At 39.2% G+C, this 26,631-nt stretch overlaps 3 protein-coding genes across 8 annotated transcripts; 2 read left to right on the plus strand and 1 right to left on the minus strand.

Moving 5' to 3' along the window:
- The first annotated feature begins 1,097 nt into the window (after positions 1-1,097).
- Positions 1,098-4,626, plus strand: ash2 (Set1/Ash2 histone methyltransferase complex subunit ash2). Its single transcript, XM_065488304.1, has 10 exons — positions 1,098-1,255; positions 1,383-1,511; positions 1,569-1,747; positions 1,806-1,978; positions 2,255-2,453; positions 2,512-2,855; positions 3,531-3,647; positions 3,704-3,883; positions 3,938-4,210; positions 4,375-4,626. The coding sequence occupies exons 2-10, from the start codon at positions 1,384-1,386 to the stop codon at positions 4,477-4,479; spliced, it is 1,698 nt and encodes a 565-aa protein (XP_065344376.1). The 5' UTR covers positions 1,098-1,255; position 1,383; the 3' UTR covers positions 4,480-4,626.
- On the minus strand, positions 4,617-16,896 carry Gyg (Glycogenin). 5 transcript variants are annotated; one of them, XM_065488305.1, is made up of 7 exons: positions 16,705-16,896; positions 9,766-9,907; positions 8,858-9,195; positions 7,921-8,047; positions 7,683-7,863; positions 6,039-6,566; positions 4,617-5,260 (listed from the first exon to the last, which is right to left on the minus strand). In XM_065488305.1, exons 1-7 carry the CDS (start codon positions 16,709-16,711, stop codon positions 5,069-5,071), a joined length of 1,515 nt encoding a protein of 504 aa, XP_065344377.1. In that variant the 5' UTR covers positions 16,712-16,896; the 3' UTR covers positions 4,617-5,068. The 5 variants fall into 5 exon arrangements, with proteins under 5 accessions (XP_065344377.1, XP_065344379.1, XP_065344378.1 ...); XM_065488307.1 differs by having other exon boundaries at positions 6,039-6,098; positions 16,705-16,890; XM_065488306.1 differs by lacking the exon at positions 6,039-6,566 and adding an exon at positions 7,488-7,583 and having other exon boundaries at positions 16,705-16,890.
- A 6,651-nt stretch (positions 16,897-23,547) lies between these two features.
- Positions 23,548-26,493, plus strand: LOC135943567 (prismalin-14-like). 2 transcript variants are annotated; one of them, XM_065490162.1, is made up of 3 exons: positions 23,548-23,678; positions 25,125-25,323; positions 26,042-26,493. In XM_065490162.1, exons 1-3 carry the CDS (start codon positions 23,624-23,626, stop codon positions 26,319-26,321), a joined length of 534 nt encoding a protein of 177 aa, XP_065346234.1. In that variant the 5' UTR covers positions 23,548-23,623; the 3' UTR covers positions 26,322-26,493. The 2 variants fall into 2 exon arrangements, with proteins under 2 accessions (XP_065346234.1, XP_065346235.1); XM_065490163.1 differs by having other exon boundaries at positions 25,125-25,308.
- The last annotated feature ends 138 nt before the right edge of the window (positions 26,494-26,631 follow it).

Genomic DNA, 26,631 nt, shown 5'->3' on the forward strand with positions numbered 1-26,631 from the left:
AAGAGAAAAAGTATTTTTGATATGCAATAGTCACGGACAATTCGTAACTGATGAGTGAGGTATAAAATAAGTTGTTTCTATGTATTTGCTCACCTCAATATCCAAGGAAGGCATTGTGGGATTTATAAGTATGTATTGTGTGCTCTCTGTTGTGAAGTCTCATCTGCTTTTTCATGATCTTTACGAAAAATCAAGTAGGAACCTCACTGTCAATTTTAATATTCTGATTGTTCATCTTATTAGGATAATATTGACTAAACTAAAGACAGTAATTTGATCACTTTGATCAAATGTCCTCAAAAACTTAATAGTAATTTAGTCATTAACGATAGTTAATATATAAGGTAATATTTTATGTGAAGCAAAGTCAATCATGTGTTTTATTTTGAAATCTGATCCTTGCTTTTTATAGACAGATCAGGCCAAGTCGTGTAACGGCAGATATGCATTAAATATTTTACGTTTAAAATGCACAAAATAATCAATAAGCACTGATTGAAACTCTTATCGTGAATTACTCACAATAAAAGCAAAAAAAAAGGAAATAAGAATAGTTGGCCGTCTGAATATGCATCTAGGCCCAGAGTTTATTATTAGAACTCGAGATACTCACAAATATTGTAAGTTCCAAGAAGATGATTTCCCAAGATTTCATCCTGATTTTCCGGGAAAATGGCCTTTAATTTTCCATCAAACTTGATTATTTTTACCCTTAACTATATATATACTCATTAGGAAAATACAAGTATTGAAAAATCGCAGACCATATCAAATATGATGGCGGTAACCAATAGCTGCTGAACAATGAAACACAAATTCGAGTGTTGCAAAAATCGCGTTTAATGCCCAAAATAAACAAATTTTGCGACCAATACACAGCATTATTTCTTAAGTTTGAATTTTCACAAACCTTAGAAAGAGAATAGAAAAAAATTGGGTAAGACTTAAGTCCTCCATTGATACTTCTTCCGGGATTTCCGTTCCCGCGACTGCATCAGAGCATGGAATTGCCGCCTATAATTCAAACCAGCCAGCCAATCAGACGTTGATCTCAATGACAGCCGGCACAGCCGCTCTCGTCCCTCTCGTCTCTCTTCTCTAAAACAATAACATCAACAACAGCTTCCCTTATTATTGCGAATCAAGTACAACTACAATCATACTTACTAGGGCTACCGGCCTATTCTAGCCGCAGTTTGTGTGAATACTAATTAATTAACCGTTTCGAATCGCAGTTTATTTCAACAGACAGCCAGTGAGTTACAAAATTTAAATCAAATCCTTTTTCGTCCAGTTCTAAAATCGCACTAAATTTTCATCTTTGTTTTTTGCCAAGAAGAACTTAATATTGTATCATAATTATTAAATGCCTACATTTACAGGATGAAGGCTGCAGTAGAACCAACCAAAGATCCAGAAATGGATGCTGCTTCCAAAGTGTTGACCTCCATAAACGAGCCAGCCCCAAACACCTTGAAGCCGACAGAGCAGCGAGAAGGAAACTGCTACTGGTCTCACGCTCATAAACAAATTAAGGCGTTTGTTTAACTTAAAATTTCTTCTTGCAGTGGCAAGGAACGCAATTTGAACATAGTTGAGCTGCTGTGCGCCTCATGCAGCCGCTGGTTCCACGAGTCGTGCATCGGCTACCAGCTCGGCAAACTGGTTCCCTTCATGATGAACTACGTTTTCTTCTGCAAAAACTGCTCTCAGACTGGCCTGGAGAGTTTCAAGAAAAACCAGGCTCGTAAGGATTCACGCTTGTGCACTGATTTTTGAGTCTACATAAATAAAAACCCTTTCAGCGTTCCCTCACATGTGCATCACCGCCATCGCCAACCTGATGCAGGCCAGTATTAAAGAGGGGATGCCCAGGACCATGTTTTCCAAGGACCTGGATATCATTCCCTTCATGGAGAGCCACTGGGAAGGCATGACCACCATGTCTAGGAGGGTCACCCAGTCCTGGCATGCAACGGTAATGCTTCTAGCGTTTCAATTAATTAATTATGACTATATTTTTTGGCTATGAAAGTTAAAAGGCCAACAATTACTTTGGAATTTTGAATAAAAATTGTGAATTGCTCACCTCTAGATTAGCATGCAAACTTGGGAGCCGAGGTTCTTAGAAATTAAAATAACCAAGGGAATTTTTCCTCTTTTTTAAATTGTGATTTAAGTAAAAGTATTTTTCACAGTTTCTGTTTTGTAAAGCTTTACGGTAACTTATTGATTTTTTATTCTCTGACCACAGATCCAAAGAACATTGGCAAAGGACATTGGCGTAATTTTCACAAATGAGGAATCACCCTCTCCAGGCGGCAATCCTGCCACTCTGGGCCACCCGCTGTTTGGTCTTCTCTTGCAGGACTTGACCACCATCAAGCCCAACTACGATGCCATGGTAAAGAGCGGAGCTCTGAAAATTACTAACACTGGAGTGCAGAAAGGAGGTATTATTTATTTATTTTCGTCAAAATATTCAGAATTTATACATTTTTCCTTTTAAAGGCAATCTGAAAGGCAGAGGAACGAAAAGAAAACTGGACACGGCCGGCCCAGGAAAGAGGAAGGGTGGAGACGGGTCAACGACCAAGCTGCCCTCGCATGGCTACCCTTTGGACCATCCCTGGAACAAGGACGGCTACAGGTACATCCTAGCCGAGCCAGACCCGCACGCTCCCTTCCGCCAGGAGTTTGACGAGAGCAGCGACTGGGCCGGCAAACCTATACCAGGCTGGTTGTACCGCACACTCAGTCCGTCCACTGTTCTGCTCGCCCTTCATGACCGGGCGCCGGTGCTGAGAATCTCTGAAGACAGACTCTCGGTCACTGGCGACAAAGGCTACTGCATGGTAAGAACACCAACAAATCTTAAATTCAGGAAATTTAGTAGATTCAATATTTTTTCCAAGCTCTAACTATGGAGTGAAATGGCAAAGCTTTAATTTTTTATGGCAAGAGCCATTTTCTGATATTATGGTACTTATAACCCAGTTGTTCAAAGCTGCCAATAGATGGAGGCAGCGGTTACTTTTGATTTTATAGCAATTCTGCTGCAATTTCAGACTCAATCCAGCTGCTGTACATTGTAAACGTAAATGTTTTCTTTTGACGTTCTGAACACAGAAATTTGTTCAAGCAATCGCCATAGAAAGTCGTCAGCAAAGATTATTTTATTTTATTTTTACGAATTTGCGAGCGGCTCATCTAGGATGTATTTTTATAATAAAAAAATCGTTTTTCGCATATCTACGGTGATTAACAGGACCGATTTTTGATTCAAACAAAGTCATTAAAATAAATTTAAGTGAAAGAATGCACAGTGACAGGATTGAGTCTTGAAATCGCAGCAGAAAGTGTCTTACAGTCAAAACTAACCGCTGGCACCATGCAGCTATCGGTGGCTACAAACACTAAGAGTTTACGCAACTGGTGAATTGATTGATTTGTAAATTTGTGTTTTTCTATCATCAGCACTCATTGCAATTAATCAACACTACTTAATAATGAAAATAATAAAATTTCAGGTTCGAGCGACTCACTCAGTATCTCGGGGCACCTGGTATTTTGAGGTGAAGGTCACAGAAATGCCTGAAGGCTCTGCTTGCCGCGTTGGTTGGGGACAGGAATATGCCAATTTACAGGTATTCTGAATATTATTCAAATGTTTATCCGTAACATAATATAAATAACTTGGCAGGCTCCACTTGGCTACGACAAATTCGGCTACTCTTGGCGGTCTCGCAAAGGAACCTCCTTCCACGAGAGTCGAGGTCTTCATTACGGCGAGCCTTTTGGCCTGGGAGACGTCTTGGGCTGTTTAATTATTATGCCTGAGACCGATGAAGGCGAACACTTGCCAAAAACCTACAAGGATCGAGTAATTACTTAACAATGATTTTGAAAACCGACATCAAAGCCTAATTTATTTCAGCCGCTGGTCAAGTTCAAGAGCCACCTGTACTACGAGGACAAAGACAAGGTGCCGGAGGCGATAAAGGCGCTGAAACCACTGTCAGGAAGCAAACTGGTTTTCTTCAAGAACGGCGTGTGCCAGGGCGTGGCGTACAAGGACGTCTACAAAGGAGCCTACTACCCCTGCATTTCGCTCTTCAGGAACATCATTGTGCAAGCAAACTTTGGTCCTGACTTCGCGTTCACTCCTAAAGACTTCAAGGATGGAACCAAGGAGCTCAAGTTTAGACCGGTATGTGCAAATTTGAAAAACGCATTTCATTAATTTTTTTGACACATTCCTCTAATATTAATAATTTTAAACAACTTGTTTTTTTAAAGCAAAACCAAGTGGCTCTGCTTTTTAGCATTGTTTATTTGGCACAAGCAGTGTGTTGACATGTTCCACTGTTTCAGATGTCTGACAAGGCTGAAGAGTCGATTATTGAGCAAACGACTGCAGATCTGCTGTACCTCACTGAGAACCAGGGGAAACTACGCCTTGACACGTACTACATGTAGCTAATGCATAACTAAATTCTAGGTGCCGCTAGAATTTAGGGTGGACTTGAGGCAGTGACACTTTGGTGAATTTTGATACAAAGTTATTGTCGTATGTATGTGCTTAGAAAGAATAGGATAAATTGAAATAAAATGCATTTGTAACAAGCAGGGCTTTTTATATATATTCTCTGATTTATCAACGTCTTGCAATTTCTGCCGGGACAACAATATTCATAATTTAACCTCAAAATTACTCTCGTTACTGAAAATATGGCACTAAACTGGCAATTTGATTTTTTTGTATCGTACAATTGCTGAATTGTTGCTCTAAATAATCTCAAAACTCAAAATTGTTATTGGAGACTAGAAATTACAGATGGCAACACATTAAAAACAACCATACACCAAAGGAGGGGGAGAGTTGGTTCGTAAGAAAATTAAAAGTAAAATAATTTGATGGAAAGAAAGTTACAAAACAACAGCGTTGGCATAATAGAAAAGCTTCCATCTTAGAAACGAATTATATTTCAGTAAAAATAAGAGTGTGTGCAGTGAAGCTTATTTTACAAGGACCGGGTCTCAGCAAGTGAATGCGGCCACTTGGTGGTTACTTATTGCTGGGGCCCTTGTTGACCGTATCCATGATTTTGCTCCAGATGTTCTCGAAGGCGTCGGCGCCCATGAAGTCCATCGAGCCCTGCTCCCACGCCGAGCGACGCAGGTGCTCCTGCAGCTCCATCGTGGCAGCTGGCGACGGCTCTCCCAGCTTCATTTGGGAGAAGGCGGATGCGAGACCGGCCTGAAAGATGCAGGGTGTTTAATAAATGATGAAGACATTTTTTATTACAGTTGCTTTTGATGACACGTTTTGACAGTAGCTTGGTTAAACATGAGAGACAGATTCAAATAAGAAATATGCTTGTTGGTAAGACTTGGGTGAAATTTAGTCGGCCAAAAATTGTAAAATTTGCCTGGAAATTTAAAAAAAAATAAATATTTAAATTAATTTAACTAATGAATCAAATAAAACAAAGGAAAATATTGTTTATACGCTACAAAAATATAATTTTTTCAGACCTTGACGCGATAATTATAATAATAATTTTGTTGTGGAATCAAAGCTCTCACAAATTCGACATTATGTATTTATATTAATTATTTTATTTTTATGAGATAATTTAATACAGAAAATTTAAATCACCAGTGCTTGAAAAATTAAAATCGACCAAATTTCCTCAAGTCTATTGTTGATTGTGGGTTGTGACCTGCAACGTAAGATGTGGATCTAAACAGACTTTACACTTTCAACATTTGCACCACCGATCAAAACCTGCCACCAAAAAGAGAAGCCCTTCAAGATAATATAATTATGTTCACTACTAGATATTTGTTACTACAAAGCCAAGCTCATAACTTTACACATAATACAACATTCAAAATACATGCTAATCAATTTCATGCTGAAAAATGAGTGTAAACACGTAATATATGAAATCGAATCCCTTCAACCACAAATTTTGATGATGGACCGGTGTGTACGTGTGTGCAACATAATTGATTGACTTGAGGTTACTCACTTCACTTGGCTCCTGTGAATTTTCAACAACAGGCTGATCGCTGTTTAATGACTGGCCAGGCTCAGGGTCAGTGGGAGTGTTAGAGGGAGTGTTAGGTGGATTTATCGTCTCGTCAGACTCGATTTTTTGGCTGTCGCTGCTGGACACGAGCAGGCAGGTGCTGCCCGACGTGTCCGGGGGCGGGCCTTTGGGGAGAATTATGTCCGGGGTGAGACTCTGCTCGCGGTCTGGCGCCGTGATCATGATCTGCGGCTGCGGGGGTGAGGCGGGAACCGGGGGTATCGGGGGTAACGGGGGTGCGGGCTCTGAGCGCTGCAGCGGGGGGTACTGCGTGTGCGGGGGGGCTTTGAAATCGTCGGGCGCGGGCAGTTGCGCGTCCGGCGGTTTTATAGGCTTTAAGCAGTGGACGCTGAAATGCCCAATGGAGTAAATGGGTGGGATTACAGGGGCCGAAGAGGAAGGTTCTGAAGAGGAAAGGTGAAACGAGTCAGCCGTGTAAGGTGCTAGATGAGGCAAGATCCTATGGCACTGCAGAAGATTTGCATTTCAGTCTATTTTATGTACACTACATTTGCGGGAAGTAACGGGAGTCGAGACGAGAGGACGTCAATAGAAATCTCAGTAAATTTCCGCGACCTTAGATTTTCCACAGGGACACATGCGTAATTTTGTCTAAGAATAATTTTTCCAATTTGAATGATCCAAAACCCAGATTTTCTCCTAATTCATAAAAAAACAGTAAATTTTATATAAGATTAAAATATATATTATCTGAAAAGGAATAAAATTGACGACAAAAGGATGAGGACACCGCCATTAAACGCACAACAATTACATGTAATGATGAATCTATATAAATGTTACAATTTGTTATAAATAAATTCAATCCTGAAAAAGCCGAATTACATTTAAGTTCTTCCTAAGAAGTTTCGTTATTTCTGGTGGTGTAGTTGAAACATCTGACTTAAGAAACACCTTCAAAATTTTTTTTCGAATAATAATGAAAATAAAATAACTTGTTTGATTTATTCCTAATTGTTTACCTTTTGTTAAATTTCCGTTTCATCAATCTAAACTAGCAACAATGAATCATTCCAATTAACATGAATTATTTTCAGACAAAGTATAGCGCAACCCTTGCAGTGAAGAAGGGATAGAGTCAAAAGTGCCAAAAGAGAAAACAGTGAGAGAGGAATTGTGAATTTGATTAGCAAGATTTTGTCTGTTCGAGCTTTTGGGGTGTTTCTGTTTTTGTATCGGAAGGTTAGGAAAGTACGGGGTCTCCCTATACTTTCCACAAAGTCGTCACATGCAAAAGTTAAAAAGTGTCAAACAACATGCCTAAAAAGTACAAGAAATTTTGGAGCTAAAGAACTTTCACTAAATTGTATCTACTTCTAATTATTTACACTCTACAGTGGATGCCGGAAATTCATCAAAAAGAATTACCTCACGTTTACTATCATTAGTAATTTTTACATCAGATGCACATTGATCTGGTAGTTTAGTCGTTTCATTAAGTAATAACTTTTCTCGGTCCAAAGCCTTTTGCGGCAGCGAGTAAAAAAAAATGGGAAAACCAGATTATTAGTGACATTTTGGGGTAAATACACGAGTCAGGGACAAGGAACGTGAACCACTCACCATGTCCGGCGAAAGGTGGGGGTGCACGTGAGCGCAGAAGAGGTCCCACCAGAATTGGAACAGGTACTTGAGGTGTCCTGCGGTGGGCGAAGGACGAACGGTCTTGGTCTCGCTGTCAAAGAACTGACTCCATGGTTTGTTTGGACCAATAAAGTGAGCAATTTTCACTCCTTCGCCAAACCTGCGATTAAATTTCGATTTAAAACGTGTGCACACCCCGATTTCTGGTTAAAATTACTGTTTGAAAGCAGGCAGATAGGAGTAATGTGAGGGTGAACACATGTTGTAGATGAATGGAAGGTGGCGGTTGATGTCCCTCGTTGCCCAGTCGTTGAAGTATGTGTTCAGGAGGCCTTGATCTCCACCTAAAATTTTAATACACATAGAATATAAAGTTCTATATTTTTCTGAGGTGCAATAATGTGCAGTAAGCGTCAAATGAGCATGAGTCATGCTGAGAGGCCACACTTAAAAACCGTCTAAGACCATCTAAAACCGTCAAAAATAGCTTTTAAGTCTCCTAATTCGGCAACAAAAAACCATCCAACGCCGTCATATTTGTTTTTATTCAATGATAGCGTCAGAGAGGCGACTGTTTTTCCGCAAACATAGCCGTCTTTTTTCACAGTCCTACAGATTTATATATAATTTTATCACTTGCTTACCTTCACCATTATTTTCTTCATGAATATGAAGCGATAATCAACAGTAAAATGTCCAGCGCAAATAACATTGAAATCAGTAATATATTTAATTAGGTTTGGCAGCAAAAATATTTAATTACAAAGATTGAGAGGGAAAAGGTGGCTGTGTAAAAGTGTTTGTAATACTTGGAGAAACATAATCAAGATCGATACATAAAGATTATTCAACTACGCTTCAAAATACTTTTGAATGAATTTTGTATAAAATTTTATAAAATAATTTGTCGAGTGTGCAGATATGTGGTTTTGATAACAAGTTCATATCTTAACCAGGAAAGTATTGATTGGAAGCCAGATTAGATTATATAGCGCTAAGACAACAATTTTTTTACTGCAATACTCTTAAAATCATTTTGTAAAATTTGCTTGTGATAAAATCTAAAAAAATAGCCGATTATTTTTTTGGTCTCTATCCAGAAATAATTTAACTCGGAAATCCGCTCGAAATCGAGCGCACAAATATCGACTCACCGTCAAAACTGCCTTTGGTGAGGGCGAGTGAAATAAGGGATTTGTATGTGTCCTCATTGGGCCTGAAGACGAACACCCCTGAGTTGAAGCAGTCCGGCCAGCCGGGATCGGGAGCGGCGGAAAACTCTTCTCTGTCGAAGAGCTCGTCACACGGCTGCAACACGAGCGTGTCTGCGTCGAGGAAGACGCACTTGTTGTAGTTTGTGAGGCGCCAGCAGTGCAGTTTGGTGAAGGTGATGCCTAGGTCGGGTCTAGAAAGCAGGGCCAGATTGACGGCGTCTTTCGAGTCCAACACGTCCACCAAGTGCACCTCGTCGAAGATAGCACGTAATTGATCCCTGCAGAGAGAATGCGTTGAATTAAAATTTCATAAATTTTAACTAGAGATTTTAAAAGACGAGACTTGACTTTTCGGACTTTCTTTCTAGGATGGATATTTTTGAAGCAGGACAAGCTCTTAAATCATTTTGGACGGGTCTCAAATGATCAAATTTAAAGTGGCAGCTAGTGGTGGCCAACAAACAACACGTGTCTCGGCCGGCTATAAAATTTAGACCTCTCTGTGAAATTTTTTAGCCTCGGGTTTGTTTGAAACATGTAGTAATTGAGCCAATGCGCTTCGCCTTGACCTAATAGTGTCTGAAATTACGGAAATTGCCAATTTCTTTTATTATTTTAACGACCTAAAGCCGTTGCAAATGGTTCCCTTTTTGCAAAAGAAAAGATAGTTTTATTAAAAATTGAAGTTTATTAATTTTTAAAGAGCAACTTCACGTTTAAATAAATTTTTATTAGTTGTAACTGAAAATCAGCATTGATATAAATATAATTGAACGGAAATTTCCAAGCCACACAAAGCAAGTGTTAAAAGCTTAATTAAAATAATTATTAATTGTAATTATACTCACTGCATAACCATAGTGACGCCACTCGTGACCATGACGACAAGCCGCCGGGTGGAGCCCACCCTCTTGAGCGAGTGTGCCAAAACGAGGGCGCCCAGGCTGTAGGAATCATTTGTGGCCAGCGTCACCCACGCTTGGCTGGACTCTGTGGACAGACGACGCAAGGGACGCATTAATATACGGGTGCACCTGCTGGAACGGCGAATTCCGGTGCAGTTTTCGCACTTTCAGCACCAGATTAGCACGGAATGAGATTTATCTATCGCTAATGGACTGTTAAAAACTGTTTATGAAAGAAATTCACCTCATTTTTTTCAAAATTGATTTACGCAGCTGTGAAGCATAAAATGTGTGTCAAGCGTCTGAAAATAGTTTTGCCACGACACTTTGTAAGAGGGTGAGAGCCAGTTTTGTGGCGCGAGTGGCTCTGGCCGCTCTTTAGCATTTCTTAAGGCCCAAAAGCGTGTGATATGTTAATTTCGGCCATCATGCTATTAATTTAGACACCGCTTGCAGATTGCATGGACAATTTTGGACGAATATAAAATATCTAAAATATTTTAAAATAATTGGATACATAAAATTAAAGGGTGGTTTCAGCAATATTTTCAATTATTGAAATAAATAAATTTCAGTAAATTTTTAGTGATGTCCCAATTTAAGAAACGACCTTTATTGTAGATCCCTGAAATTTTTGCGACCCTGATATTTTTTGTTTTTGAGATATTTCAGGATATGAAGTTAAAAAAGGGTCGTATTTCGAAATATAAAGCGAACGCGAGATCTCGGCTTCTGCTTGTCAGATATGTAAAATTTGCATGTCGTTTAACTCGTCTTGATGTCCCCTAACGAGCCATTGAAATTTCAGGGTGGTAACCCCTACCCCTTTTCATCCCTCATCCACTTCTCACCTTATAAGAATTTATTCATTTTCGTGCGCTAATTGTACAGAAACTGACCCTGTTAATTAAAATCATCTTACAAAAAATGGTTTTAAACACCCTCTCTCACCCCTTCACAAATTACTGAGCGTCAACAATACAGGAACGTCCCAACTCCCAATTGGTAATGTAGAGCAGCAGCGAGACGAGTGTGAGAGAAAGCTAAAATCATTTGTGTCCTGCCGCTCGAACAAGTTTTAAAATATGCACGAATTTCTCAATTTTAAATGTGATGATGAATCCATAATACTTGATAAACATGCGATATTTCAACGCTGTACCGAATATATACGCAAATAAAGTACAATTCCAATTCCAATTTGCCTTTCATTTGCTTTAATAAAAAATGAAGGGATTTATTTCTGGAATTTTACAAATTACGTGAAATCAAGTCTTCATTTCTTGAACAACAAAGAAATATTTTTGTTTTCCCTCAAAACTAAAGGATCAGCAAACCTCGTTCTCACTAATGAAGCGAATAGGAAGTAAAACGATCCGTTGTTTGGAGGGCGGGTTAAATTTACATTCCTTTTATCAAACAGCAACCAAACACTCGTCTGATTGACAAGGCTCGAAATAGTCCGGTGTTTATCAGCCCTTATGTGCTTTGGGGAAAGCGCAAAAGGCGCGGGTTGCAAAAAGCACGTGGGCCGCGCGTCGGCTGAGCAGGCTGCGAGGCAAAGGTGGCGAGCAGAAAGAGAGAGCGGCCCGAAATAGCCCATTTGCCTCGAGAGCCGTACGTTTGTGTGTCTCAAGCGCAGTGCGCGGCTGGCGCGAGCGTTAGACCGTGCCTGCCAATCTCACGTTACCACCGCGCGGCCAGGCCCCGCTGCATTTTTCCTCCATTGCCAGAGCCTCCACCGGCTTTTTATGTGCTTCATGCACTCATTGATGAGCACAAGGGCCCTGTGCCATGCATTGTTGCCTACGCGACCGATTTTGTGCTGCGCTTGCCTCTACTCAATACTTAATTCGATAATTCCTGTCATGTCACTTTCGTTCTCTCTTGTGCTGTTCATTTAAGCGGTAACTTCAAGCGCGCAACCCCTATAGGATTTTATTTGATGGGAAAAGATTTTTTTCTAATTAGATATAACAAAGAAATTAATGACGCTTTCAATTTGATTGGGATCAGCAAGGGAGGTCAATTTCTCTTTCAAACACAGCGTAATGTTTGTAATTGTTTTTGTTTGGTACAGCGGAGGCCAGATGTGCGATAAAATTGGTTCCCACTGCGCAGATCCAAGATGGCGTCTGAATGGGGGAAGCAAACAGCTCTCTTTGGATTCCCGTACGAGTGTCAAGTGTTTGTTTTTACGATCCAAAAGACACAATTAGTTAAGAGTAATGCAAATTATGTCACAATATTGACCAAATCTTTGTTCTTTTCGCGCATTTCCACGTGACCGTTTTTCGCGCCATAATCCACCGGACGCCATATCTGCGCGTCGCACAAATCTGGACCCCGCTGGTTTGGTATACAAAAAGCAAGAAAATGGCTGCGACAGTCGGATTTCCCTTTCGTTTTGAACACGGAATTTCAACGTTCTGGACCTTGTGCTTCCTCAAAAGATATCAAACCCGGAAATATGATTTGAATTTTTTGTGAGATAATTGAAACTTTTTCTCCAGAGAGAACCAAATGAAAGAAAATTTTGATCCGTGTGTTTTAAACATCATAGATAACGGATAACTTTGACCCCATTAGTATATAAAACGCTTTGTTTTAAAAAAAATACAACACCGTTGCACAATATTGGCGAGCGCCTGACAAACAGTGGCGCTACATATTGCATAAAAATTTTCGACTACGTTGCAAATCAGCAATGGGTCAATGCAAAACGGATTCCTCAACCCAGTTCGCGAGCAATGTGTCACTCACTCTGTCGATTGAAGTGACAAGAATGCAGCAGCAAATCTGAAAGAGGCAAAAACAAGTTTTGCCTGAGGCACGTGTGATGAGGCGTGGATTCGGGCTTTCCTTTTGAGTGTCTCTATTTCTCTCCTCACGTTTGCCGGTCAAATCCAATCAATCTAATGAATGGTCTATTGTTTTGGCGCTCACCCGCGTCATAAGCGATGAGACAATCGCGGCGGCGTCTAATTACGCGCACACCTGCTCCCTTGTTATGACGGCAGCGAACTACTCAACATCCCTTCTGTGAGGCTGATCGGGTCTTGTAGCGCTGCCAGAATGAATCGCTATAATTTATTTTCTCCGTCTGATTAATTATATTACAGCTATTATTTTGATTCCCTTGATCCTTCCAATGATACTGTTTGGCATCATTTGACTGTGAATAAATAAATATATTTACAATGCTTGGGTTTCATGTCAGTTGCCAATTTTCGAATTTCTTAAATTCTTTATATAATAATTCAGGTGCAGAGCAATTTTAAAAATTGTTGTATCAAATAAGTCAAACTACGGCTTTTTACTATTTTTGAGAATGTTTTCAAGTCAGTTCTGTCAATTATTCTGGCTCAAAGTTGAGCTATGCAAAATCACCAATACTGACTTGTGTGCAATCTGCGTCACCTCAAAAAAAAATTTCAAGCGGGGTATTATGCTAAAATTCTTATCAGCTTTCACCGCACAATGTGGTCGGATGCATACTGTATTTGTACAACGTATCACATAACATTCCCATCGTAGTAGAAGTATTGCTACAACTGGAGTGGAAAGAAATCAGAGTAAATAATACCAGTTTGATTCATATGATTCATATTATTGTTAAGCAAACTTTCCTAACGGAACCAATCACGCACATATTAAATCAATATTGTTTCAGTGGTCTAAAAGCATTAAAATTAAATTAAATTGAAGTATAAAATTAATTTAAACAATTGAATGTTTAGCGATGAATTTTTTTTAAATGTGGACGGTGGACAGTTAAAAAACATTGAATCCTTAATAAATATTGAGCAATATGGGTATTCTGTCTGGTCAAAGAAAATTTAACTTAGTTGGATATTGGCTGATATTTTGACACTCACTGAAAACGGAAATAAATCTAGTAAATATTCAAACCAGTCCGTTAACTCGCATTATGACGGCTTGGAGTGCCAAAGTCAAAGCAATTTGAGATAATTGAGCATATCGGAGATTGAATATTGGCTGCCCAATGTCACAGATGGCAAAAGGTAATTAATTGAGTGACTCAAAACGCTCAAATAATTAACAGCCTGGCAGGAAGAGCTATTATGCTGGTTTTCGCAACTTTCCAGCGCCTTTAGGGACGAATATCTGGAGTTTCAATAAAAAATCCTCGGTGCGAGGTGAAAAGATGGCCACATTGGGCCCAAACTCCTCTGTAACCACTCAGACCTCATTTTATCTCATGCTATGAGCTCTTAACCCAGAGGCCCTAAAAAGAAATGAATCATGAAAACGTCAGGTTAATTGAAATATGTATTTATTTACTTCTTACTTTTACAAAAATTATGCTCTTTGATTTTGCATATTTTGTTTCATTTAAAAAAGTTTTAATCAATAAGTAAAGGGAATTATAGTATTTAATTGAATTCATGATCTCATTTTCGTCGGGCTGGTGGCAACCCGCAGGCAAACGCGGCACTAGTTGCGAATTCCGCGACTCGCATACTTCTTCGGACCGATCGGGAAAGTGTGGCAGGGCGCTATTTCGGTCCGCCATCTATCCTGCGTTTAATCCCACCGGCGTGCTCTCCGCGTTAATCGGCGCCAAGCACACGCACACACAGACACGAAGAATCAGATCAAGCCACACTCGAGGCGAGTGTGTTATATTATAGTAAGTGGACACCACCCCCGGCTGAAGAGGAACGATTTGTCCCCGCTCGCGAGTGGCCTTCGTCAGCAGCACAAAGAAAGGATTATTTTATTTCTGCTCGGCTTGAATTGCAAGCAAGCCGGCTCTCGAGTATTTATAATAAATACGTTTTTGCACTTTTTGCTGAGTGCGTGTAAGTATAAATACGCGAGAATTTGCAATCGTGGCACAAGGTCTCAAGGGAAGAATTTTCTAAGCTTTCCCGAAAGAATGAATTGATTAAATTGTTGAATATTCTGAAAAGCATGAACGTAAAATAGCTTCTCGGGTAATTTAGAACACTTAATTGCATGGTAAATCAACATATTATAAGATGTATTTCATTTTTATTAATAAAGCTAGAGCAAATTCACCCAATTTGAATTTCAGTCAGGCGATTTGCACACAAAATGAATCATGAATTGAAAAACATAAAAAATGTAGACAAAAATTGAATTAAAAATATCAAACAATTTCTAGATGCGAAGTTTTTCATATTTTACATTATATTTAATCCATTAATAAGTTGGAAACAAACAGTAGATTATGAAAAAAATATAATTGCTACTTTAAAAATAGCTTAAGTAGCCAAGAACAAAATATGTGGAGGACAATTATTAACAAAAACGATAAAATTGCTAAATTTAATATTTTCATTCTTTGAGCAATAGAGTATATATTTTATCAGATTGATTATAGCAATTAATTTGAAAGAAACAAACCAATATGTGGAGTCGATTCATTCGATTGTTCATAAAGTGAAGGGTATAATGAGACTGTTTCATTTATAAAATTTTAATTTATTTATTATAAAATAGTTTACAAATATTAATTTCATCTGGTTCCACATGGAGTTTGTATTTCAACTTTCTTATATGTTCTCATTTATCATTACTATAATATGCCATGTGCCATTTTGTTATGTGATAGCGCGAAAGTCAGAGCAAGTGAATCGTCAACGACGTTGCAATTCAGCTCCATTAAAATTTGATGCTTATGATGCGGGATAAGGTTACGCGAATATGAATAAATGGGTCGAGTTAAATTTAAGAGGATTTGACACTGGCTGGGTCAGCAGGCCTTGAATGAGAGTTTGACCCACGTGTCGGAGAGGGAGGCGGGCCAGAGGTCGAATGATCGCACGCACAGATAAAAAAAATCAATAGTATACACGAGAGAGTTGAAATAATTGCAATGATTTGTTGACCGTTTGCGATTATAGTAGAGAACGTTTCCTGAATTAAGAAATCACGTCAAGAATAATTAAGCTCTAAATTTGAAGTAATTGGCCGCGACAGTTTCGTTATTTTTTTTATCAAGCCTTTGTCACGACCAAAACAAATAAACAAACAAACAAACGAGAGTAGAGCATCATCATTTTGCAGTTGGCAATCGGGAAGGGCGAACAACAAAGGAGCTGAGATGCGTGAACGCCGCGTGGAAAGGTCCAATTAAGTAGGTTATATCATATTTATCGCGCAGCACTCAGGAGATTGAAACCTGCGCTTCCTCCATCCTCCCACGCAATTGCATGTGCGGTGACTAAAGCGGCTCATCTCGCAATTCAAATTCATAGAAAATGCCAGAGCATCATGAGATCGAGTTGCACGCTCAAAGGGTGCACTCGGAGGAAAATCTTAACGTCAGAGTGTGCAGTGCAGTGCAGTGAGTAATCGGCTTGCACGAGACTTAAAATAATCCGACTTCAAAGCATATTATAAAAATTAAATAAATTTGTGCTGGTTTATAATTAAATAAATATATTCGTAAAAGTTACAAGAATTTTGCTCCCAGCTGTAAGAGGCGAAAATTGAAACATATGAAATTGGATCGTAGAAATCAGCTAAATGATCAATTAAACGGCGCCGTTTCCTACGCGAAACCGGTTGAAAAGAGCTCAAACTATTCAAGGCTAGCCGCGTAAGCACCAAATTCGACGATAAGCCGGCGCTAATTGGGCGGCAAACATGTTTCTCCAAGTTTGACCTTTGGCCGACCTTCAAGCGTTTGGGCAGAAACCTGAATGAAAAAGGGCGCAGGCAACGTCGGGCCCGGCGCCAAAGGTGCGGTGAGACCTCAGCGGAGGGCTCGTCGGCACGTTACAGGGTCGCGTGACGCTCAGGGGGGTGCAGGGGGTGGCGAACGCGCGCGTGCCAGGGTGCACGGAGGGCCTGACGAGGGAAGGCGCGACCCGCTGCGTGCACACTCACCTGCCATGGTGTGCACTAGGTTGGAGGCGTCGGACGCGAGATTCGAAGTGGTTCCAGCAGCAGCTTCCGCACAACTCGCACGCCGAATTCAAAGTCGTGCCCTTCACGTCATGATTTTTACATTTATATGTGGACACACGTCGCCGCCCGCCGAGTGCCGCAGTGTCCCGCAAGGCTCGCCAGAAGACACCAGCAGTCGGCCCCGCGGATCGATGAGCCCGCGACGCCAGCACCGCCTGCCCGCCGCGGAAAGCACTCCCGCCGATCTGCTGCTCCGACGCGCGAAACCAGAGCCGAGTATGCAACCTGCGTGACGCGCGTGTCGCCATTCTGCCTACTCTGCCTGCAAGTAGGCTGAGAATTGAAAAAAATGATAAAATGTCTGCCTGATGACTGATAAGAAAAAAATCTTTGTAGGAAATGACTTTCTTTGATGCAGAATATTTTCAAGTAATTTATGAAAGATACATCGATTTTCTTAACTGTTCTTAAAGTAATAACAACAAAAAGAGTTTTATTTTAAGTGTTACATTTCTTCGTGAAAAAGATGTTTGCAGTTTTTCGCAGCGAGGGCTAGATTCGTGCGACGCGCAGATATGGCGTCCGGTGGATTATGGCGCGAAAAAACGGTCTCGTGAAAATGCGCGAAAAGAACCATGTTTTGGTCAATATTGTGACTTAATTTGCATTACTTGTACTAATTGTGTCTTTTGGATCGTAAAAACAAACTCTCGACACGCGTATGGCAATCCAAAGAGAGCTTTTTGTCTCCCACATTCAGACGCCATCTTGGATCTGCGCAGTGCGAACCAATTTTATCGCATATCTGGCCTGATAAGAGAAAATCACTATCGGAAAGCACTTTCTTCGAAGCATAATATATTTTAATCCAAATATAAAATTCAAAAGATAATTAAAAAAGATACGTCGATTTGCTTAACTCTCTGTAAAGTAATATTATCAACAAGAAGAGTTTTATCAATAAGTGTTACATTTCTTCGTAAAATAGATATTTGCAGTTGTTCGTATATCCAGTCAGTTAAAATAATTCCTACGCTATTGTTAAGAGTCTGCGTGCGCTCACAGATGTATATATATTAAAAATAAAACCAATTAATAATTTCTTAAATTCGCATTGCATTTTAAATAAAAAAAATTTACAGCTTTAGCAAGGTAAAGGTGGTTTTATTGAACCAATTAATCAAACTCAAGGATTAGACCTTGCCCCAACGTTAGTAATTGTTCAAACTTTCAATTTGTAACAACATTGTCATCGCCTAATCCCGGGTTTGAACCATTAGAACTACAAAAACTACACAACGTTCGACTAGTCACACCCTCTCCTAGATAGCCGATGGGTTTAGTGGAGATCGATAGCTAAACCCCAAATTTTGGCTTTTTCTACATCCACAGTTAGAATTGTTATGAAATTTCTGATTGTGCCAATTAGATTTTTTATCCTTTTTGCTCTCTATAAAGGGTAAATGGTGGTAGTTTTTGGGGTAGATTTTTTATTGTTTTAAGAGATTTGTCTGAAAAAGCAAAGCGACGCGATTTTTAGCGATACTGCAATGCATGGGGTGGAAGAGGGATGGGGGTTGAGCACCCTCAAAATTCTTTGGCTATATAGGAAAGATCGAAACGAGTTCAACAGTGTGCAGTTTTTGCAATAATTCTTACTCTTAGAACCCGAGATTTGGTGATAACAATATTTGAAAAAATGGAACAATAATTAGAGTCTCTCGTATTTTGAAAAATTGAGCTGAAAATATGTTTCTGAGCGTTTATTTGATCTAAAAATGACATATTTTTATAGAGAAAATTATGCTTGAAGACAAGTTTTATTCCTAACTGAACAAATCAAATTATTTTAGATAGTTTTTAGCCACTTTTAGACGCTTGTGGAAGATTTAGACAATTTCATACGATTTCAAAAGTGCCTTAATAGACTTCAAATTTTCATAAAGATTTTAAGCCCATAAAATATATTCAACCGTAAAAACAGCCCAGAAATATCAATACCAGTCATGAGCCAATTTAAACTACACACAATACCGTAAATTTGTCTATCATAAAAAATAATCATTTTCGTTTGATATTTCAAGAATGTCTATTTTCTGCCAAATACACACAAGAGACATCAGTTCCGCAGTTTAAATTGCTGTATTATCAGCATGTGTTTAAAGAATTGATGAGCCTTTTGTTTATTTTAATAAAATACAAAGATTAATAGGGCTATTAATGAAAAAAAAGAGATTTTCTTTAGCTATTAATTAACTGAGAAAGTGAAGCCTCTAGCTTAGCCGTAATGTGGCAACAAACCAAGAATAAAATGCATCGCCGCCGTGTGAAGGACCGCCGTTGCCTCCTGTAAAAGTAAAAAGTTCAATCGCCAGACGTTTGTCCCGTGAAGCCGCTCATTGTTTGAAAGGTGCGAACCCAGCAAGGCAACAAGACAAGTAGTGAGACTCATATGGACTCGCCCCGACCCAAATACACGACCAGATTTCTATCACAGTAGATTTAATGCATGTACTTGAAACAAAACAAGCCATCGGTCAAGATACCTTTGGTATTGATCAGACAGTTAACTTGAGATAAAAAACAAAAAAAAAATATTTTTGGTAAATAATTTTTGCAGAAAAATCGTATCAATTAAACAGTGAAGAATTATACGTATTGTTCTAATTTAATTTAACAATGTATAATCATAATCAATGTGAGAAAGTAATTTCATAGTCTATTAGTGTCAGAAAATTCCTCATTATCTAATGTTTTCCTCCAGGAAACAATTTTCGCTCATCCCTGCCTACATTAGAGTTTGTCAACCATTCTAATGGACTATTAAATTAAAAAGAAAAATAATTAATTAAAATCAATTGAAATATTCATACAGAAAACAATTTCAATTTAACCGTGCATTTGTTTATGCTTCTGACAAGGTAAGACACTGATTGTGAGTGCACCACTTTTTGCAAGTCACGTGTGCAGTCGAAAACGGCTTAATTGCCTTGCTCCCAATAAAAAAAGGCAGACATGTGTAATGGCGCCGAATCTGTGAAGCGTCCGACAGAGTTGAAAAGAGGGAAAACATTAACTTCAGTTATACGCGGTGGCGTGCCTTTTACTTTTCTCATTCCTTCCTTTTTTGCGGTGCAAACACGCATTCCGCGTGAGCTGGCGGATTCGTAATGGCTCGTTTCGCGGTGGCATTGGCCAATTTCGCGTTGACATTGCACCCGTTCCGCTCAGTCACTTTCATTCCAGGTTGATTGTTTCATTCTGCCTTCACAGCATCACAGATCATCCAAGACAAGGTCGTAGTTCGGCCAACGAACAAGAGAAACATGAAACTCAAGCCTTGTTTCATTTCAATCTCCGCTGTGGTTTAAAATTCTCTTTTTTTTTGTGGCATGCATTAAAGACAGGTTTGCAGTGTGAGAGGAGCATCGTGGGCAGAAAAACATTTAGTGTTCGCGCCTAGGACTTGTTTCATTTGGATATCCAGGAAGGACTCGCTTAATCATAATTCGCAAGCCAGACGTCGTTTTTGGCATTTCAAGGCTGAATTTTAGAGCATCACTAAAAGCGTCATGCATATATTATTGCGCCTCTTCGTTTAATAACTGCGTATGCTCGCAAACCTGTCTCGTGCCATACTTTGTTTGCTATAAATATGTTGATTGTGTCATTTACATATTATTATTATGCATGATGCAATTTAATAAATATAAAATAACGAGCGTGATTGATTTGCATCTCTGTATGATTTTTATTTTAAAAGATAAAAAGGTATCTTATTCTGACCTAAAATATTTATCAAAATTTTGCATCTCATTTCCACGTTTTTAGTTCCTCTCGTCGATGCCTGGATCGGGAGACGAATTTCTCTTTTCTGCGAATTTCATCGTGGTTCTTAAAAGGCTAAACACATTTTTGATGCTTCCTGGATTAATTCTTACTTTTACGGATTCAGCTAAGGTCGATTAATAGGAAAGAGCAAAATAATATATTGTTCAAGAAAAAATGGTTCTCATAAATCGCAGCAAAAATACTTCTCCGCGCTGGATTTCCTCTTAAAAGTGATCTTTGGTGGGGGTGTAACTCACAGGAATTTTTAAAAGGTGCGTAATTCCCAAAATTCTTGAAAAGGAGGCTCCGGGCAGGTGCAAAAACAAAGTTTTTGCCAAGATTTTATGTTGAATTACGACAAGATTAGTGATTAATTGGTTTTTTAGCAACTAATCGAATATAATCAGTATAGAAAAAGTGTCAAAATGCTTATAAACACAATCGCACTCATTGGACAGTCAGAACAAAGTTTGTTGTTTAAATTTTCAGACTATTTTATTAACAATTACAATAACCATCCGCAAAAATTAAAATAAAAAAAAAACACAAAAATGGGATTTTGTGCTACTTAATTGATCCATTTAATATTTCACTTGTTTTGAATCTATTTATATCACATGAAAAACCTCTAACCTTTAAAATTCTATTACTGTAACATGTTTTGAAGTTGAATGACACAGCAAGAAGTCATTGTAACAATGAGTGCGTCTTACAAAAAATCGTGCGGTTGCAACTTTGATTCGTTCGAGACTTTCCCGCTTCTGCTGGCAATGTCCCAACGCATCAACAATATCAGCACGCGTCCGCTGCCTTTTGGCAAAAAAACCGCATTCACTCCCTGACGGGAATTCCCAAAAATTAAAAAATGATAATTTGATAATTATTATTCCATCTCCATTTCCAACGAATGAGAAACCTCGCTTTTTTTGTTTTTGTGTGCTCTACTGAACACAATTATAATACTTTCAATTTCGCACGCACACACGTGAATCGTGCCACATAATTTTTGAGTTTTCCATCCGTCGACGCAACTGACGTCACGGATTGGAAGCCAAGTTGAAGGTTGTCGCACGCGTGATTCACCGCCGTCGCCGCCGCCGCCGCCGCGTCTTCTTCTCGATCGTAATCTGCGCGTTTAGCATTGGCGACGGCTAATTAAACGACCTATGGACACAATTGCACAATGATCCGCGGTGTTTTACAGTCGATTCCGCGTTTCATCGTATTCCTGGTTTAGCTGCCCACGAATGGCCTCTAAATTTTTAATAATTGGCAATGCAGGGCGTCCGATTACTGCAACCCACGAACCAAATCGATGTGCTGCCGAGATTGTTGCTGCGGTTCCGGCAGTAATTTGTGCACTTCATGCTCGTATGTAGACCTACCAGTGTAATGTTCCAAGGCCTTTACAGGAAAGAGGAGCGTCTTCAATAAATTGCACGTTTTTCATCAGAAAGGGAAATTGCTGGGTAGAGATAAATGTTGCGGCATTGCCATTTATTAAACATTGGAAGGATGGAAACCAACTACTGCAAATCACTTGGAAAATTATTAAAAAAATAAATAAAGGAGGAATGATTTATACCATCGAATTACTTAACAAGGATGCAATAATTTTGTTTGTTCTTTTAAGCAGGAAATAAAATATATACCAGAATTTTACTTTGTTTTTGGATTGAGATTTTCTTACAACAAAATTATTTGAAATAATCAGAAGTACGTCTCTGTTCAAATGAAATCGAATAATTAATTATTTTTCATAAAAATTGCATCACCTGTTTAAGCCTGTAAAATTGACAATAATTTATTGATTCGTTTTATAAATTTCCCTCCTGTTTATTAAGAATTTTATAAATTTTTTTCCTACTCTCTTGGCGTGGAGCATATATCAGCATTCTAATAATTTTCCATCAAATAACCAATGCCACAGTTTTTATATTGGAGCATTCATATTACAACTTAAAACACAAATACCAATTGGCATAGCTTACGTAATTTCAGACGTCACAATTCGTAGAAGTCTGGATTTAATTGCACCTTGGTTTCGTTGCACGAAAAGAATCGACCTAATTGAATGTGCAAACCATTGAAATGAGGAAAATATGATCCATTACCAATCGCACGTGAGCCGAAAACTCGGTTCCAGAGCAAAATTTCTCCACAGTAACGCATGCAATTTCCCCTCAAATACATATATTATTTAATCGCATCAATTATAAGTGAATCAGTGCCCAACCTTCAGGTTTTCCAGGGTTCGTAAAGACCTTATTTTGTGGTCTATGGTCGCATTTTTTTCTAATGGAGCTTGGTTTTGAGTTTTGCGGATGGATGATGGTTTTTTAACGTGTCGAGGGAAAATAAAATATTGGCGGTTACTAATTGAGATAGTACTATTTGAATAAAGTTAACTTGCTAATTAGTTTCAGAAATGATCTTTATTACGGTTCTGCAGGGCTATTTTTACCCCATACATTGCGATATCCACAAAAATAAATTGAAATATGAACAAAATTGTTAAAATAAAGGTGATTTCGTTCGTTCAATTTCTCTTGAGGAAGTGTTCTTTTCGAAATTCTTTAAATTATGCACTTAAGTTTTCGTTCAGACACAGATTCAGAGGGAGATCATTCCGCTTTGAACTTGAAAACTAATAAGACAATTTTATACAATATGTTTGGCGGTTCTCTAAGTTTCTGATATTGCTTTAATTGGAGCGTTTAATGTTCCTACTTTAATTTGGAGTGAATTTTAATGCAAAGCGTCTTAATGGCACATCCTGTATTGAAAAACATACATCGGATTTCCCATTTATTTTAAAATTATTGCGTCAAAGATGTTTTGATCTCGCATTTCGCACCTCAGCCTTTCGTGATTCCCCAAAAGCTGGTGGGGCACTGGCCAGGACTCCCTCAGGGTCGGTGCGTAGCCCTCGCCGAGGGTGGGAGCGCTGCACCTTGTGTCCGGATCTGAAACACGTAACGCACCTGGGGATCCCCCACTACAGCTATAAAAGCACCTGATCTGCAGGCGGCGGGTGCACACGACTCAATCTCACCACCGCATCGAAATGAAGATCTTCTTCGCCGTTCTGGCCCTTGCGGCCGCCGCTGCTGCACAGTCAGGTAAATCTTCAATTTCATTAGACCACTAAATGAACATAAAAATAGGAATGTTCACTACATTTTTTGTGCTCCGTTATGTAAGAAAAAAATATTAAATTCACAAAATAGCTTTTTTATTCAAGATTTATCACATTTGAACTTTTTGTGTAGTTTAAAATTTCTATATTTTGAAAAGCCATCACAAAGTGTGCCAAACTGTGTTCTACTTATTTAAAAATTTATTTATTATTTATTTTTCATGTGCCTCCACGTGGATAATGGCAATCATAGTCTATTGTGTTGGCAATCACACGAGGAAACCATCGTTCCAAGTGTTAATGCTGTGCAAATTAGCTACCGATCCGTTAGGATTCAAGTTAAAGATCGCATTATTTGCGTCATGCAGACGGCAGTCACGTCCGTACGGTTTGCGCTCGCGTAAAAAATATTCAAACAAACAAGCCACTCTTGTGCGGCATACTCAGAAACAAAGCTCAAGGTCCTGCTGCAGCCGCTCGTGCGGCATGTGAGAGAGAGAGACCGGCTCTCGGTGATCTCCTCTGCAGACGATATATTTATATTAGCTCTCGCGTTAATTACCTCTGCAAAGAGAAACCTGTGGGCGTTCGTGGAAGAAATCCACTCCGTTTCGTAACCCTAGACCAAATCTAGTCAATAAACAAATAAAATAAAATGGCACGAAAATAGCTCGGGTTTCGTATAAACAAATCAGTTAGGAAGTCTTGCCTCAGGGGAAAATGCTACTTAAATAGATTATAACATAAAATGCAAATTTTATAAACAAGGCCCAATTTTGGTGCAATTAATCGTATTTTTGTTGTGAAACGTATGCAAATAATTTTTATTATTTCAACGTAAAATGAAATCACTTTTGTAACGAATGAAAGGAATAACAATAATTATTCCTGTGACGCACGGCTTCTGATCTAATTAAAAACGCTCGAGCTGAGAATTCGGTAGCACACAGTCAGGCGTGGGCACTTTCTCTCTCGTCGACTCGTCGACAGGGTCAAGTTCGCACGCAACATCCGGAGCGGTGCATACCTGTGTGTTTTTGTTACACCCGCTGAATCTGCAGACCTTCAAATTTTGTTTTCACATTTTTCTATTGTAACCAAGTCTATAATAACTATTAATTAAATTTGTTTTTAAGTGAAATTTTTAATTAGATCTTAGGCAATTTCGAATGCAACTAACAATAGGCAATTAGGTTTTAAATTGCTTTTGTTCAACCAGCGTTTAGTTTTTTATTTTTTATTTAGACGCTACAGTTGAATCATCAATGTTTTAATAATTGGTTTAATTGAGTGAAGAAACGTAGACAACTTGTCTGGCGTAGCTGTTGCGCAGGTTGCATAACTACTCTTTTTGGTCCCTATTTTCCAGTTCATTAATTCTTGGTTTAATCAGTCGGGTTATCTCTAATTTTGACTCTAATAATTGCAGTGGACACATACAGCCAGGCGGCTCTGGACGTGCAGAGCAATCAGGGCAACAGCGACCCCAACGACCACGGCCTTGCTCCTCCCCCGGCAGACCACGTTTCCCCCATCGCCCGCCACATCCTGCTCCCCAGCCCCCAGGAAGAGCTGGAACAACCTGAGCTCGTCAGGGAGAAGCGTCAGTTTGGGTACGGTCGTCGCGGGTCAGTAATTTTTCTCCATTCTTTAGCGGAATATCGATTCTTATAACTGGAGGAGTACTGGACAAAGTACGAAGGACACAAACAGCTCTGCATGAGGTTTGCTACACTGACAATGATGGTGATCGGGTTGGTGCTGCGCTCTTGGTCCAACGATGTGCATATTTATTAATAACTTTTAATAGATACTTACTAGTAATTTAAGTATGCAAAGTGATTTAAGCTGGTATAATTGAAGGTTTTGAGACCACTGAAATTATTTTATTAATTTCAATCGGTTCTGGTGGGTGCTGGGACAAGCGAAAAATTAGCCAAGATTAATTTCTAATCATAAATTAATGCCATAAATCAATGTAATGACTTAACATGCGTTTAGAATTTTAAAAGAAGCAAAAAAAAATCATTTTAATAATTCAGGATCTGTACAGTGGGATGTGAGGAGTACGTAGAGGTTCAATATTTTTTTTTATTTATTTAATACACGATCTTTTATATATTTGTAATTAAAATTTTCTTAAATGCATCATTTAAGGATAAGAGATTAACCATCCAGGTCATAAATGGCTTCAATTGGCAACGCAAGTTGCGCATCTGAATCTCTAAATTTACTTCATCATTTAGTTTACAAATCTTTTGTTAGTATGAAAACTTTGGACGGGCACAAAATATACATTTTAATAAAAGCATTTTTTGTAATAAAATTCATATTTAATTCCCACAGTTACGGACGTCATCGTGGATTCGGCGGTCGTCACGGCGGCTACGGCGGATATGGTGGCTACCCTGGCGGCTACGGCGGATACGGCGGCTACCCTGGCGGCTACGGCGGCTACCCTGGTGGCTATGGAGGCTACCCTGGTGGCGGCTTCGGCGGCAGCAGCTCCAACGCCAACGCGCAGTCGTCCAGCTTCTCCATCGGCGGCGGATTCGGACCCTTCCAGGGCTCCATCTCGAGCAGCCAGGCCAGCGCCAACTCTGGCTCCTTCGGCTTCGGCCGCTAACCCTGAGGAAGGTTAACTCGACCACTCGCCGAACACACATCCCGCACTGCCGGTGCATTTCTCTCGCCAACGATTGTTCACCTGAATATTCACATCGCATTTTTGTAAAATCGAAATCTCATCTCATCTACTTCTTAATAAAACGTGATTTTAAATTATTTAAAAATATAAATATGGCGCCTCTTCATTTTTCCACTTTATGTATTGTTTCGTCATCACTATATAGGTCAAAAGCTCCTGGTTATAGAAAATGCAATATTTATGCAACTTAAATTATGAATTCCACGAGCAAAACAAGCAAATTTCAAGT

This window comes from Cloeon dipterum, chromosome 4, assembly GCF_949628265.1.
Source record: "Cloeon dipterum chromosome 4, ieCloDipt1.1, whole genome shotgun sequence".
NCBI lineage: Eukaryota > Metazoa > Arthropoda > Insecta > Ephemeroptera > Baetidae > Cloeon > Cloeon dipterum.

Excerpts from the sequence above, each read along its gene's own strand:
- LOC135943567 (XM_065490162.1), top strand. The coding sequence starts at position 23,624 with ATGAAGATCTTCTTCGCCGTTCTGGCCCTTGCGGCCGCCGCTGCTGCA. Across the intron at positions 23,679-25,124 it reads CGCCGCTGCTGCACAGTCAG|TGGACACATACAGCCAGGCG; the intron begins GTAAATCTTCAA and ends TAATAATTGCAG. Across the intron at positions 25,324-26,041 it reads TTTGGGTACGGTCGTCGCGG|TTACGGACGTCATCGTGGAT; the intron begins GTCAGTAATTTT and ends TAATTCCCACAG.
- Gyg (XM_065488305.1), bottom strand. Across the intron at positions 9,196-9,765 it reads GGCGTCACTATGGTTATGCA|GGATCAATTACGTGCTATCT; the intron begins GTGAGTATAATT and ends TTCTCTCTGCAG. Across the intron at positions 5,261-6,038 it reads ATTCACAGGAGCCAAGTGAA|GCCGGTCTCGCATCCGCCTT; the intron begins GTGAGTAACCTC and ends TGCATCTTTCAG.
- ash2 (XM_065488304.1), top strand. The coding sequence starts at position 1,384 with ATGAAGGCTGCAGTAGAACCAACCAAAGATCCAGAAATGGATGCTGCT. Across the intron at positions 1,979-2,254 it reads CCCAGTCCTGGCATGCAACG|ATCCAAAGAACATTGGCAAA; the intron begins GTAATGCTTCTA and ends CTCTGACCACAG. Across the intron at positions 3,884-3,937 it reads CAAAAACCTACAAGGATCGA|CCGCTGGTCAAGTTCAAGAG; the intron begins GTAATTACTTAA and ends AATTTATTTCAG.